This window comes from Oncorhynchus keta, chromosome 13 (genome assembly GCF_023373465.1).
Source record: "Oncorhynchus keta strain PuntledgeMale-10-30-2019 chromosome 13, Oket_V2, whole genome shotgun sequence".
NCBI lineage: Eukaryota > Metazoa > Chordata > Actinopteri > Salmoniformes > Salmonidae > Oncorhynchus > Oncorhynchus keta.
In genome coordinates, this window is record NC_068433.1 from 20470381 (window position 1) to 20486421 (window position 16041).

At 47.1% G+C, this 16041-nt stretch overlaps 1 protein-coding gene across 1 annotated transcript in view; it reads left to right on the plus strand.

Moving 5' to 3' along the window:
• The window catches only part of LOC118391996 (insulin receptor substrate 1-B-like), a 109143-nt gene that overhangs the window by 51723 nt on the left and 41379 nt on the right, over nucleotides 1–16041 (plus strand). The window contains 2 exon segments of the mRNA XM_035783583.2: nucleotides 923–2829; nucleotides 2831–4080. Coding sequence (XP_035639476.2) covers nucleotides 923–2829; nucleotides 2831–4080 — 3157 coding nt within the window.

Consider the following 16041-nt stretch of genomic DNA (forward strand, 5'->3'; position numbering starts at 1 on the left):
TGGGCCAAAAAACACTAGCAATGGACATTAGGCCGGTGGAAATCTGTCCTTCGGTCTGATGAGTCCAAATTTGAGATACTTGGTTACAACCGCCATGTCTTTGTAAGTCGCAGAGTAGGTGAACGGATGATTCCCGCATGTGTGGTTCCCACCGTGAAGCATGGAGTAGGAGGTGTGATTGTGTGGGGGTGCTTTGCTGGTGACACTGTCAGTGATTTATTTAGAATTCAAGCACACTTAACCAGCATGTGGCTTCCATAGCATTCTGCAGCAATACACCATCCCATCTGATTTGCACTTAGTCCCACTATCATTTGTTTTTCAACCGGACAATGAACCAAAACACACCTCCAGGCTGTGTAAGGGCTATTTTACCAAGAATGAAAGTGATTGAGTGCTGCATCAGATGACCTGGCCTCCAAAATCACCCGATCTCATCCCATTTGAAATGGTTTGGGATGAGTTGAACAGCAGAGTGAAGGAAAAGCAGCCAACAAGTGCTCAGCATATGTGTGAATTCCTTCAAGACTGTTGGAAAAGCATTCCTCTTGAAGCTGGTTGAGAGAATGCCAAGAGGTCATCAAGGGTGGCTACTTTGAAGAATCTAAAATAAAAAATATATTTAGATTTCTTTAACACTTGGTGGTTCCATATGCGTTATTTCATAGTTTTGATGTCTTCACTATTATTCTACAATGTAGAAAATAGTAGAATGAGTAGGTGTGTCCAAATGTCTGACTGGTACTGTATATGTACTTTTGGTTTGCTCAGAAAACTTGGGGGTACAAATAAAATCACGAGGGCTGAATTTGGGCCGCCTATTGGGAAACCCTGGGTTAAATGTTAAAGATTGTAGATTAGTGGTTAGTTAGAACATGTGGATGTAAACACAAAGAGTTTGACTGTGTTGTGCCTCATGCAGGTGGATGACTCAGTGGTGGCCCAGAACATGCATGAGACCCTACTGGAAGCCATGAAAGCCCTGAGTGAGGAGTTCCGCCAACGCAGCAAGTCACAGTCCAATTCTGGGCCAGGTGGGGGAGCCACTGCCTCCAACCCCATCAGCGTCCCCTCGCGACGCCACCATCCCAACCCGCCCCCCAGCCAGGTGGGCTTCACCCGTAGACCTCGCACCGAGCCGCCCGGAGGGTCTGGAACAGGCGGCAACAGCGCAAACGCATCACCCACCCCCCGCCACAGTTTCCCCAGGTCAGGCACAGCCAGTGATGGGGTTAAAGGAGAAGAAGGGATGGGGGGAGCGTGCGGAGGTGTAGGTCAGAGTTCCAGTCCTACCACCAATGGGTCCTGCTCCACCACGCCCATCCTCAGGTCCAAGTTGGCCCGTTCTGCCTCCACCCCAACCAAGAACAACTCCCTGAGCCTGATGCGCTCCATCTCCACCCCAGCTCCCTCCCCAGCTCCTAGCTTGTCCTCCAGTACCAGCCACTGCTCTGAGTTTGGAGTAGTGGTGGGTGCAACCGGAGGAGGTGGAGGAGCAACAGGGACCGGTGCCTACAGCCGCCTCCACTCCCACAACGTCTCCGTATCGGGCTCCCCCAGCGATTATGGCTCCTCGGATGAGTACGGCTCCAGCCCTGGGGAGCACTCTGCCCCCTCCCCCAACATGCCAGGAGGGTCAGCCAGGTCAGGCCGTTATCAATCCCTGGACGACGAGGCTGCTAACTACATCCTAATGGGCCAGCGTGGTGGTGGTGGAGCTCCAACATCTGGCTCTCTGCCTGCCGGAGCATCCAGCTCAGCCCCTTCTCACCAGCCCCAGACCAGGAGGGTCCTGCGGCGCTCCTCTAGCCGGGAATGTGAAGCCGAGAGGCAGTTGCTGAGTAAGCGGGCGTCCCTGCCTCCCATGGCCCTGGAGCGCCTGGCCCCGCGACCCCACAGGGGGGAGGAGGAGCAGGATGAAGACGTGGCGGACTACGCCATCATGTCCCGCAGCACCAGCGGGGATTCCTTCACCACCTGCGTCTCCTCACAAAGAGACTCTGAGATGAGCCCCGGTGGAGGGGGGGGCGGAGGGGGATACCTGGACGTGGCTGTTGAGTTGGTTGGTAGTGGAGGTATAGTGAGGGATAATGGCTATATGTCCATGCTACCGGGAGGAGTTACCCAACCTCCAGTCTCCCTCACCCACTCGCTTTCCGTCTCTGACTCGGAGTCCAAGCCAGCGGATGACTACATGGCCATGACGCCTAACAACAGCGTGTCCCCCCCGCAGCAGATCCGGCCCCCTCCTGGCTCTGGCGACGGCTACATGATGATGTCACCCAACAGCAGCTGCTCTCCAGACCAGCGTGGCTGCCTGGGAGGTGTGGCCTGGGTGGACAGCAGCAGCGCCGACAGCCGGGCGGGCAGCGACTACATGAACATGTCTCCCATCAGCATCCGCTCGGCCAACAGCAGCCCCCCTCCCCCCGAGCAACCCCCTCAGACAGACCACCACCCCTCACTGCAGGCCCCCAAGATGGTCTACTCCTACTACTCACTGCCCCGCTCCTACAAACACACACCACCTGGTGGACACTTTGAGGACGGTCCCGGCCGAGGCAGGAGGCCCAATGGGAGCAGTGATGTTAGAGGAGTTGGCAGGGCGGTGGTGGTTCGTCAGGACCCCAATTTGGGTGCAGTCCAAGGTCGCCACCTGTCCCTCTCCTCGTCCTCATACTCCTCCAGCTCTGCCAGCAGTGAGAGCCTAGGGGAGAACGAGGACAGGGCTCTCCAGGGAGCAGGGTCCTCAGGTGGGGGAGCTCACTCTAAAGACATGGGGCTCCTCCAGCAGAGACGGGCAGCCCCCAAGCAGGGCCAGCAGGGGACCCAGGACCCGGCCTGTCAGCCTGTTTGTGGACGTGTCCAAAGCAAACACCCTCCCCAGGGTCCGTGAGAACCCCCTCCCCCCGGAGCCCAAGAGCCCAGGGGAGTACGTCAGCATTGAATTCAAGGGAGATCAAAGCGCCAGAGGAGGGCCAGGAGGTGGGGGAGGGAGGGGACTCAGACACGGGATGTCCCTGCCTCACGGCTCCAGCCAGCACCCTTCACACCGGCCTGCCTCTTGCCTGGGGGGGTTCCTGCCCCTCCCCCGAAGCCCCTCCACCCCCCAGACCCCCATCATGCCCCTCACCCCTCCATCCGCCTCAGAATATGTCAACATGGACCTGCGGCCCTCACCGTCCCCCTCTCCCCTCTCCCTGACACCACTGAGCTTCCCCACCTTCCCCACCCCACCAACGCCCCCTCCAATGATCCTGGTCCCCAAGGCCCACGACGAGTACAGGGTGGCCCTTCAGCAGCAAGGCGGGCCAGAGGGTGCTGAAGCGGGGCCCAGGACAAACAGACAGACTACCCATGTAGTGGTGACTCAATCAGAGTCCCCTACCTCCTGCGGGGACTATACAGAGATGGCCTTCAGCCTGAAAAACAACACCGTCCCCAGCTCCACGTCCAACAACACCTTCCCCAAAGCCCCCTCCCCAGCCAGGCCTGATCCCCCAGTCCCTGTCGTCACCCTGGGCCTGGACTTCCCCCTGCCTAAACCTGGGCCCAACCCGGACCACGGGGCTAAAGTGATCCGGGCCGACCCCCAGGGCCGCAGGCGCCACTGCTCCGAAACCTTCCTCGCCTCCCCCTCTCTCCCTCCCCCCTCCTCCAACTCCTCCTCTGCTGCCTCTCTCTTCCCGGAGCAAGCCCAGGCTGTTGCTCGCCGGCTTGGGTTTGAGGGCATGCTGTGGGGGAATGGAGTGTCGGCCGAGCATCTCCCCTCGCAGTTCCTCCACCCTGGGCCTGGCATACCCGCTGCCCAGGCTTTGTCCATGGAGCAAGGCCTTAACTACATAGACTTGGACTTGGCCAACAAAGAGAGCCCTCATTCAGCCTTAGATGGGTCCTCAACCATACAGGCTATCCCCCCTCGCCTCTACTCGTCCGTACTGAATGGGGGGGGTGGGGTGGGGGTGTCCGGGGCGGGCATCGGGGGTAGTGGCGGCTCCAACCTCAACACCTATGCCAGCATTGACTTCTACAAGTCAGAAGAGCTGCGGACGCATCCAAACGGAAACAAAGACGGTACAGGTGAGAGTTAATTTCTACTCCCTATGCCATATTTGGGGGGAAGGTCTAAATGTCCTCTCTCTGTGATGTTTTGGGTACACCTTTGGTTGCGCTCCTGCTCCTCTTCCTATGCCACCCCTCTCTTTCTCTCCCCCCCATCCCTCTCTCTCTCCTGTCTCCTGCTGCTACTGTCTACATTTTTCAGATGAAACAGTGGCATTTCAGATTCTGTGCTTATATGCAGGCCCACCTGGTGCTGGATTACCCAGCAGTCACCACAAGCACACACACACACGCCAATCAGGTCTTTGTTACTGTCTATTTACGCCTAAATGAGAAGAGATATGGTGAGTCTGCTATCTTTAGCTAAATACATACGGTTTTTATCTTAGTACATATTTATGCAAGTTTATTAGCAGGAAATGGCTTCAAAATGGAAATGTGGAAAAAAGTAAATAGTTGGACTCACACTCACACCCCGTTCCCATATCACCAGCTGACATGGGAACGGCAGGGTAGCCTAGTGGTTAGAGCATTGGACTAGTAACCGAAAGGTAGCAAGTTCAAATCCCTGAGCTGACAAGGTACAAATCTGTCATTCTGCCCCTGAACAGGTAGTTAACCCACTGTTCCTAAGCTGTCATTGAAAATAAGAATTTGTTCTTAACTGACTTGCCTAGTTAAATAAAGGTAAAATAAATAGATGTAGCTTATAACTCCTATCCTAGCCTTGCACTTAGCTCAATTTCTGAGTATGAGACAAATGTTCTCTGAGCGAAGCCACTGTCTTCCCTGACTTAGCCAGAATTGGCTCGTTAGAGAAGTCTGTCTGCTATTTAAATAGACCCCAGTTAAACCCTGAGTGGGGATTTATAAACCAGATTGGATAGTGAAGTGCTGAGTCGCGCTAGGCTAGCTAGCTTTCAAACAGTGGGCCTTTATGGAGAACGTTACCACCGTTAGTTAGCCTCCACAGTAGGTATTTTGGGGAAATCTCTGGCTGTGCGTCAGCGAGGCAGCGTGGGGCAGAATGTTACACGTTGGCTGGGAATGTTGAGAGGGGGCCAGTGTTTCACTACCGCAAACTGCTCCCAAATCAAATGCCTCTGTGCAGTGTCCCCTCCTCCCTTCATCCCTCCAGTCTATTCCACCTCCCCCTTTTTCTTCCTCCAATAAATGACCCTTTTGTTCGGGTGTTTCTGCCGTGGTGTCTCTCTCTCTCTAACTTACACTCTCCTGTCTTTCTCCTCTCTCTCCTGTCTCTCTCTAACTTACTCTCTCACTCAGTCACTCACTCACTCTCTCTTTCACCCTCTCCCTTTCCCTCTAACTTACTCTCTCCTGTCTCTCGATCTCTATTTTTCTCCTCACTGTCTTTCTTTCCTCTCACGATCTCTTTCTTCCGCTTCTTTCCCCCCCATCTCTCTCGCTCCTATTTTTCCACATTGTCCTGCTCCATCCCAGAACGATGAGTCCCCCCTCTTATTGAGAAGAGAGGAAAGAAACTAGGATAGAGAGAATTAATGAAAGAGTGATAGAATGAGAGATGTTGTGGAGTACCCAAAAGTACAGATTGATCCTTAGACTACGGCGCGGTTTGGAAGCAATGAATCGTTTCGTCTGTGCATTTATTTAGGCCTAAAAATGTTTGGTCAACTAACTCCATGGTAATTGTGGGGAATTTATTTTCTGGCAGGCTCGTGTGTGTATGTGTGTGTGTGTGATGCAAACTAGTCACTTTTCGGCGAAATTCACCGTTTTGAATCCAAAATAGATGATTTGTGTAGATCCGATGCGAAAAGTGGGGTGGGGGGGTTTGGATCACTACTGGCTGTAACGAACGAGTGATGCGCGTTTGGTGCAATACTGGCTGTATCCAAGGCTCAGCCCATCGTTCACATAACAGAATGCAGCATGCATTGGTTCGAATCCAGTGTGGCTAAATGCTTATGCTTCTAGATCCGACAGTGCAGCAGCATCTAACAGGTAATATCTAACAATTCCACAACCAAACCTAATACACACAATCTAGTAAAGGAATGGGATGAGAATATATGAGTATAAAATGTATGGATGAGCAGAGCGGCTAAGATGCAATATATGGTAAAGAATATGTAGTGAAGGATACAGTTCAATTTTTTTAAATTTTACCTTTATTTAACCAGACAAGTCAGTTAAGAACACATTCTTATTTTCAATGACGGCCTGGGAACAGTGGGTTAAGTGCCTGTTCAGGGGCAGAACGACAGATTTGTACCTTGTCAGCGCGGGGGTTTAAACTCGCAACCTTCCGGTTACTAGTTCAACGCTCTAACCACTAGGCTACGCTGCCGCCCCACAGTATATACATATGAGATGAGTAATGTGAGATATGTAAACATTCTTAAAGTGGCATTATTAAAGTGACTAGTGTTCCATTAATTAAAGTGGCCAATGATATCAAGTCGGTAGGTATGCAGCCACCTCTCTGTGCTAGTGGTGGCTGTATAGCGAACAGGTAGTGGCTTGCGCCTTCTTCACCACACTGTCTGTGTGCGTGGACCATTTCAGTTTGTTGTTGATATGTACACCGAGGAACTTTCCACCTTCTCCACTGATGTCCCGTTGATGTGAATAGGGGCTGCTCCCTCTGCGGTTTCCTGAAGTCCACAATCATCTCTTTTGATTTGCTGACATTGAGAGGTTATTTTCCTGACACCACACTCCGAGGGCCCTCACCTCCTCCCTATTGTGTCGTCTGCAAACTTGAGTTGGAGGCATGCATGGCCATGCAGTCATGGGTGAACAGGGAGCACAGGAGAGGGCTGAGAACGCACCTTTGTGGGGCCCCAGTGTTGAGGATCAGTGAAGTGGAGATGTTTTTTCCTACCTTTATCACTTGGGGGCGGCCCGTCAGGAAGTCCAGGACCCAGTTGCACAGGGCGGGGTCGGGACCCAGGGTCTCAATCTTAATGATGAGTTTGGAGGGCACTATATGGTGTTGAATGCTGAGCTGTAGTCAAAGGAAAAGTATTTTTACATAGGTATTCCTCTGTTCCAGATGGGATATAGCAGTGTGATGGCGATTGCATTGTCTGTGGATAAATTGGGGTGGTAAGCAAATTGGACTGGGTCTAGGGTAACAGGTAGGGTGGAGGTGATTTGATCCTTTAGCCTCTCAAAGCACTTCATGATGACAGAAGTGAGTGCTATGGTGCGATAGTCATTTAGTTCAGTTACCTTAGCTTTCTTGGGAACAGGAACAATGGTGGCCATCTTAAAGCATGTGGGGACAGCAGAATGGGATAGGGATTGATTGAATATGTCCGTTAACACATCAGACGCCTGGTCTGCGCATGCTCTGAGGATGCGGCTAAGGATGCCGTCTGGGCCGGTGGCCTTGCGAGGGTTAAAACGTTTAAATGTTTTACTCAAGTCGGCCATGGAGAAGGAGAGCCTACAGTCTTTGGTAGCGGGCCGTGTCAGTGGCACTATATTGTCCTCAAAGCGCGCAAAGAAGTTGTTTCATTTGTCTGGGAGCAAGACGTCAGTGTCTGCGACGGGGCTCGTTTTCTTTTAGTAATCCTTGATTGTCTTTAGACCCTGCCACATATGTCTTGTGTTTGAGCCGTTGAATTGCGACTCCACTTTGTCTCTATTCTGACGCTTTGCTTGTTTGATTACCTTACGGAGGGAATAACTGTTTGTATTCGGTCATGTTTCCAGTCGCCTTGCCATGATTATGCGGTGGTACATGCTTTCAGTTTTGCGCGAATGCTGCCCTCAATCCCCGGTTTCTGGTTAGGGTAGGTTTTAATATTCTCTGTGAGTACAACATCTCCTATACACTTCCTTATAAACTTGCTCACCGAGTCAGTGTATACGTCAATGTTATTGTCTGAGGCTACCCGGAACATATCCCAGTCCATGCGATCGAAACATCAATCGTGAAGCGTGGAATCCGATTGGTCAGACCAGCGTTGGATAGACCTAAGCATGGGCGCATCCTGTTTTTAGTTTCTGCCTATAAGAGGGGAGCAACAAGATAGAATCATGGTCAGATTTGACAAATGGACGGTGGTCGACTGGGTTACTCGCTTGTGTACTGCAATCGATATGCTGATAGAATTTAGGTAGCCTTGTTCTCAGAATAGTTTTGTTAAAATCCCCAGCTACAATACATGCAGCCTCATGATATATGGTTTCTAGTTTGCGTAAAGTCCAGTGAAGTTTCTTGATGGCTGTCTTGGAATCCGCTTGTGGGGGGATATACAGTTGAAGTTGGAAGTTTACATACCTTTTAGCCAAAAACATTTAAACTCCGTTTTTCACAATTCCTGACATTTAATCCTAATAAAAATTCCCTGTCTTATGTCAGTTATGATCACCACTTTATTTTAAGAATGTGAAATGTCAGAATAATAGCAGAGTGATTTATTTCAGCTCTTATTTTTTTCATCACATTCCCAGTGGGTCAGAATTTTACATACACTCAATTAGTATTTGGTAGCATTGCCTTTAAATTGTTTAACTTGGGTCAAACGTTTTGGGCAGCCTTCCCACAGCTTCCCACAATAAGTTGGGTGAATTTTGGCCCATTCCTCCTGACAGAGCTGGTGTAACTGAGTCAGGTTTGTAGGCCTCCTTGCTCGCACACACTTTTTCAGTTCTGCCCACACATTTTCTATGGGATTGAGGTCAGGGCTTTGTGATGGCCACTCCAATACCTTGACTTTGTTGTCCTTAAAACTTCTTGACACACCCTATCCCGTTAGCGGGATAATTTTCATAAACACCCGCTGAATTGCAGCGCGCCATATTCAAATAAAATTACTAAACGTATTTAATTTTCAGGAAATCACAAGTGTAATAAAGCAAAACACAGCGTAGCTTGTTGTTAATCCACCTGTCGTGTCAGATTTTGAAAATATGCTTTACAGCGAAAGCAATCCAAGCGTTTGTGTGAGTTTATCGATCACTAGACAAAACATTATGAACACCTAGCATCAAAGCAGCTTTGATCTTCAGATGTTTTCACTCACGAGACTCCCAGTTACAATAAATGTTCCTTTTATATCCAAAATACCTCCATTTGTTTGGCGCAATATGTTCAGAAATCCACAGGCTTGAGCGTTCACGACATCGCCGACGAAAATTCAAAATAGTATCCGTAATGTCCACAGTAACATGTCAAACGTTTTTTTTATAATCAATCCTCAGGTTGTTTTTAAAATATATAATCGATAATATATCAATTGGGACAATCACTTTATCAATAGGAGAGGGAGAGACCATGGCTGCCCCACTCTGTTGCGCAAGCAAAACTCATGCGAACACCCAGCTATCCACTGACGCAATGTTATCTTTCTTGCTCATTTTTCAAAATAAAAGCCTGAAACTATGTCTAAAGACTGTTGACACCTTGAGGAAGTGATAGGAAAGGGAATCTGGTTGATATCCCTTTAAATGGAACGAAGGCAGTCTACGGAACATGGAGCTTTCAAAATAGAAGCCACTTCCTGGTTTGATTTTTCTCAGGTTTTCGCCTGCAGTATCAGTTCTGTTATACTCAGACAATATTTTGGCTGTTTTGGAAACTAGAGTTTTCTATCCTCATCTGACAATTATATGCATATTTTAGTTTCTCGGTTTGAGAAATAGGCCGTTTCAAATGGGTACGTTTTTCATCCAAAAAATCAAAATACTGCCCCCTACACTCAACAAGTTAAGCCATTTTGCCACAACATTTGAAGTATGCTTGGGGTCATTGTCCATTTGGAAGACCCATTTGCGACCAAGCTTTAACTTCCTGACTGATGTCTTGAGATGTTGCTTCAATATATCCACCAAATTGTCCTCACGATGCCATTCATTTTGTGAAGTGCACCAGTCCCTCCTGCAGCAAATCACCCCCACAACTTGATGCTGCCACCCCCGTGCTTCACGGTTGGGATGGTGTTCTTCGGCTTGCAAGCCTCCTCCTTTTTCCTCCAAACATAACGATGGACATTATGGCCAAACAGTTATATTTTTGTTTTCAATCAGACCAGAGGACATTTCTCCAGAAAGTACGATCTTTGTCCCCATGTGCAGTTGCAAACCGTAGTCTGGCTTTTTTATGGCGGTTTTGGAGCAGTGGCTTCTACCATGCTGAGCAGCCTTTCAGGTTTTGTCGGTATAGGACTCGTTTTACTGTGGATATAGATGCTTTTGTACCTGTTTCCTCCAGCATCTTCACATGGTCCTTTGCTGTTGTTCTGGGATTGATTTGCACTTTTCACACCAAAGAAGTTAATCTCTAGGAGACAGAACGCGTCTCCTTCCTGAGTGGTATGACGGCTGCGTGGTCCCATCGTATTTATACTTCCGTACTATTGTTTGTACAGATGAACGTGGTACCTTCAGGCATTTGGAAATTGCTCCCAAGGATGAACCAGACTTGTGGAGGTCTACATTTGTTTTCTGAGGTCTTGGCTGATTTCTTTTGATTTTCCCATGATGTCAAGTCGAAGAGGCACTGAGTTTGAAGGTAGGTCTTGAAATGCATCCACAGATACACCTACAATTGATTCAAATGATGTCAATTAGCCCATCAGAAGCTTCTAAAGCCGTAACATAATTTTCTGGAATTTTCCAAGCTGTTTAAAGGCACAGTCAACTTAGTGTATGTAAACCTCTGACCCACTGGAATTTTGATACAGTGAAATAATCTGTCTAATCATTTGTTGGAAAAATTACTTGTCATACACAAAGTAGATGTTCTAACTGACTTGCCAAAACTATAGTTTGTTAACAAGAAATTTGTGGAGTGGTTGAAAAACGAGTTTTAATGACTCCAACCTAAGTGTATGTAAACTTCTTACTTCAACTGTACATGGCTGTGACTATAACCGAGGGAGTTCTCTTGGGAGATCATACAGGTTGCATTTGTTTTGAGGAATTCTAGGTCAGGTGAACAAAAGGACTTGAGTTCTTATATGTTGTTACAATTACACAATGAGTCTTTTAATCATGAAAGTGTGTGTGTGTTTTGTGTGTGGTATGTATGCTCTTAGTACAGCCTCAAGGGTTCATTGAGTCCATGGGAGAGCTTCCCAAACTTTAACAGCACATGACTGCAAATTGACACTAGAAAATGCAGGAGACCCCACTTTGAAAAATGATATGCCCGAGTTGCTGGGTGTTTGCAACACATAACAACATGAATGTGCATCCTAATAGTAGTTGAAACTAAGAAAGTTCTATTCTATAACCATTTGAAGAGATTACAGATTTTCTCAGGGGACCCCATTTCAACTTTTGGTGACCCCAGATTTGGTTACCACCGATCTAGAGTGTGATCATTTAATGTGTTGTTTAATGGGAGCTCATACTGTAAATGATTTAGATGACGACTGCACACGTGTCCCTTCCTGACGCAAACAACCGTGTGGTTCCACCTCATGTCTGTGTGTTTCAACTACAGCACCTGGAGAAAGGTTATTTCAAACTGAGTTGGATGGATGGAATGAGTACATGTGTTTACCAAGGAGTGAATCACGTCCCCCCCCCCTAAAAAGTCTGATGGGAATCAAATCACCCTGTAGGCCATGCCAACATGTTCCAGTAAGACCTGACTCTATTAACCTTTTCATCACAATGTCGCTACTTGCCCCTCTATCCTTGCTCATTTGAAATAAACTACCAATGCTAAACCGACATCTACCCCCTACCCACTGTGAGTTGCCCCCAACCACTGACACCGGATCTGATACTTTTCAACCTTTTTATTTCAACAAATCATATTTTATCTCCCTAAAGAGGTGGCACAAAAACTCAGACTAGTGAGACACAAAACAGTGCAAGAAATTAGGCAAAACAGTGTAAGAATTGAGGTCACTGCCCATTTGGTATAACCTGGTCTAGCCGGTATACATGCCAGTAGCATGTCGCTGCCCAGTAACACTTTGTAACACTACTCTGCTTCCTGGCAAGCCTGAGGGTGACATGGCATGTTGGCAGCTCCTTTGAAAGCCCCATGCCACGTGTGGAATTCCTGCTTGCTCGGGACACACACACACACACACACACACACACACAACGGGGTACACACACTTGGGAGGGAGGGGAACAATAAGAACCATTTACCCAAATCTAACTCTCTCTCACACACACTCACTCACTCACTCACTCACACAGAGAGAGAGAGATCTGGCCTTGCCTCACTGTGCTGTGGTGGCTGCTCATCCTGTGGTAAGTGCCTCAAGAGATGTGAGGGATAGAGGGAAGTTGAGCCGAGGTAGTTTAGAAGTATTTAATCCATCTCCCTCTCCCTCTGCACCCCCCACCAGAAAGAATGGCTCGCATTGTTGGAGTTATATTAGATCTGCCACCCAATACACACACACACACACACACACACACACACACACACACCCTCTGTTGCTCTCTCTCTCTCATACACACACGCACAGTGCCCTGACCGTCACCAGCGGAGTTCCATTTAGAGACAGTTATACATAACAGGACTAGCCCATAACCCATGGTTCCCCTGGATTACAGGACAGAATACTCAGACTAACAGACTGAACAAGTCTACTCTGTCATTTCATCCCTGACCTGTAACCATAGCGATGCTTATTTATATGCTCCCAGTATTTTAACTCTCCTTTTGTACTTGTTGTATGATGACAGCCATCAGTGCACAGCATGTGTACTGCGTTTGGTATTAAAAAAATACCCTACTTTTTTACATAGTAGTGTAGGACTTGCAGACTACAGCATCTGACTAGATATGTCATACAATCAGTTTTCCTTTGGTGACATTTTGACACTAAAAACATACAGAGATGTTACCAATACTCAACGCGACACACTTCAAAAGGTATTTCCGAAACGGTCAAATAAAGTGTTACAGGCGGTTTTGAATATTGTACAGCTCACCTATTGAATCACATGCATCACTCCCTGCCTTCTCATGGATCATACCGAAACAGGTTGTTATGAAATGAATGCTGCTACAGATATTGCGTGACACGATCCGTTTTGATAACGGCTCCACATTCTTCCACAGTGTTAGGCAAATGTTAGGCTAGTTTCTCTAATTTAGTGCATGCGTTCCTTCACATGTCGAATCTGGATTCGACTGTACTTTTGGTTTCTATTTCTAAGGCCAACATTTCCATGTCACTCACATGGCTATAGACGTCTGGTCCTGGAGATCCTTGGGGACCAGATCCAGTGGTTGTTACTGGCTCAGAAATGGTTCAAGTCAACAGAAGCGAGATGGAGATTAGACTGTTTGTAATCCTCTGTCTAGTTGTACCGATTTATATCCCGCTGTGATCTACTGTAATGTATTCTCCTCCATGTGCCAGGCCTGTACACCACGCTCAACAGCCCACCGCAGATTATACACAGCGTATATTGGGTAAAATGTGAGCTCTGTAATGGATTTACCTCTAATCTAGATATAGTACTGATTACTGTTGGCAGTGTTGCAGTTCTCTTAAAACAATGAATGTCCTAATCGTGTCTATGGCAGAATTAGCCTGGAAGTTCCACTGTTTTATAAATCTAAAATACAATATAAATACATTATATAGTCACTATATATTTCTAATACAGCAGAACCGAACTCAGCTCAACCTCTTCCTGTTTTAGTCATGTTCAAGCCCTAACAGGAAACAACACATCTGTCCTATTGCCATCTACAAATGATACTGGATATTGCTTTCCACAACTCAGTAGCTACCTAGTAGCTACAGCACTCTACTCAACCAGGGATCTGACGGTACAGATACGCATGTTACTGTCTTGTATGAAACCATGTCAATGATTTTTTTATTTAAAGCTCCATATGGTTATCCTGTGTTGGTCTGAGTCTCTTGTAAAGTACACAGTGGTGTGCATCCCTAATGGCATCCTATTCCCTATGGGCCCTGGTCAAAAGTAGTGTACTATATAGGGCAGGTATTCCCAAACTGTGGAACGCTTACCCCCAGGGGTGCGCACAATGCCGTTGGGGGTACGCGCAATACGCCACTTGGGTACACCTCAGCATCCACCGAGAGGCTCTTGCTGCCAAGGGAATGCCTGACTGCTTGAAAGATGTTTTGGACACTACAGTGAAAATGGTTGACTTTGTTAAAGCAAGGCCACTGAACGCTCGTGCATTTTCTGCACTATGCAATGATATGGGCAGCGACCATGTAACGCTTTTACAACATACAGAAGTGTGCTGGTTTTCAAAGGGCAAAGTATTGACACGTCTTGTTGAATTGAGAGACGAGCTTAACGTTTTCTTTACGGACCATAATTTTCACTTGTCAGACCGCTTGCATGATGACAATTTTCTCACACGACTGGCCTATCTGGGTGATGTTTTTTCTCGGCTGAATTTTCTGAATCTAGGATTACAGGGAATCTCCGCAACTATATTCAGTGTGTGGGACAAAATTGAGGCTATGATTAAGAAGTTGGCGCTCGTCGCATTCTGCATTAACAAGGACAACACACAGGTCTTTCCATCATTGTATGTTGTTTTGCGTGCAAATGAACCCAAGTTTACGGACAATGTCGAATGTGATATAGCAAAGCACCTGAGTGCACATTTACGCAGGTCAACCATTTCGGTAAAGTACATGAAACAACTGCATTCGTTATCCCTTTCATGCCCTGCCTCCAGTCCACTTGCCGATATCTGAACAAGAGAGCCTCATCGAAATTACAACGAGGTTCTGTGAAAATGTAATTTAATCAGAAGCCACTGCCAGATTTCAGAATTGGACTGCGCTCAGAGTATCCTACCTTGGCAAATCACACTGTTAAGACGCTGATGCCCTTTGCAACCACATACCTATGTGAGAGTGGATTCTCGCCCCTCACTAGCATGAAAAATAAATGCAGGCACAGACTGTGTGGGGAAATGATTTAAGACTGAGACTCTCCAATATAACCCAACATTGCAGAGATACAGTGCCTTGCGAAAGTATTCGGCCCCCTTGAACTTTGCGACCTTTTGCCACATTTCAGGCTTCAAACATTAAGATATAAAACTGATTTTTTTTTGTGAAGAATCAACAAGTGGGACACAATCATGAAGTGGAATGACATTTATTGGATATTTCAAACTTTTTTAACAAATCAAAAACTGAAAAATTGGGCGCGCAAAATTATTCAGCCCCTTTACTTTCAGTGCAGCAAACACTCTCCAGAAGTTCAGTGAGGATCTCTGAATGATCCAATGTTGACCTAAATGACTAATGATGATAAATACAATCCACCTGTGTGTAATCAAGTCTCCGTATAAATGCACCTGCACTGTGATAGTCTCAGAGGTCCGTTAAAAGCGCAGAGAGCATCATGAAGAACAAGGAACACACCAGGCAGGTCCGAGATACTGTTGTGAAGAAGTTTAAAGCTGGATTTGGATACAAAAAGATTTCCCAAGCTATGTGCATCATTTCAAACACACCCTTCTCATTAACCTGTGGTGAGTTATTCACAATTTTCAATGAACAAAACGTTTTATGTGTAAGATGGCTAAATAAAGAGAAAAATTATTGATTATTATTTGTGCCCTGGTCCTATAAGAGCTCTGTCACTTCCCACGAGCCGGGTTGTGATTTAAACTCACACTCTTATGTTTAATAAATGTATCGTATAGTGGTGTTTGTGGCAGGCTTACAATGATGGCAAAAAAAACATTTGAGAGTGCACTGACCCTGGTGCTAGAGGGGGTATGCAGCTGGAGGTTGAATGTTTGAAGGGGTACGGGACTATCAAATGTTGGGGAACCACTGCTATAGGGAATGTGATTACAGTTGTTTGGGTGAGCACCACATTCCATTTAGTGACATCATCTCTCCAGTTCTCTCATTACACCACATTGTCAAGAAGTCGTGAATCCAGTTGAATGTTAGTGAAGTAGCTCAATGTACCCCTACATGGGTTGACCACAACCCAAACCAAAATCCCTGGGAGTGGGTGATCTAAACCACACACACAGCAACAGTCAGCAAA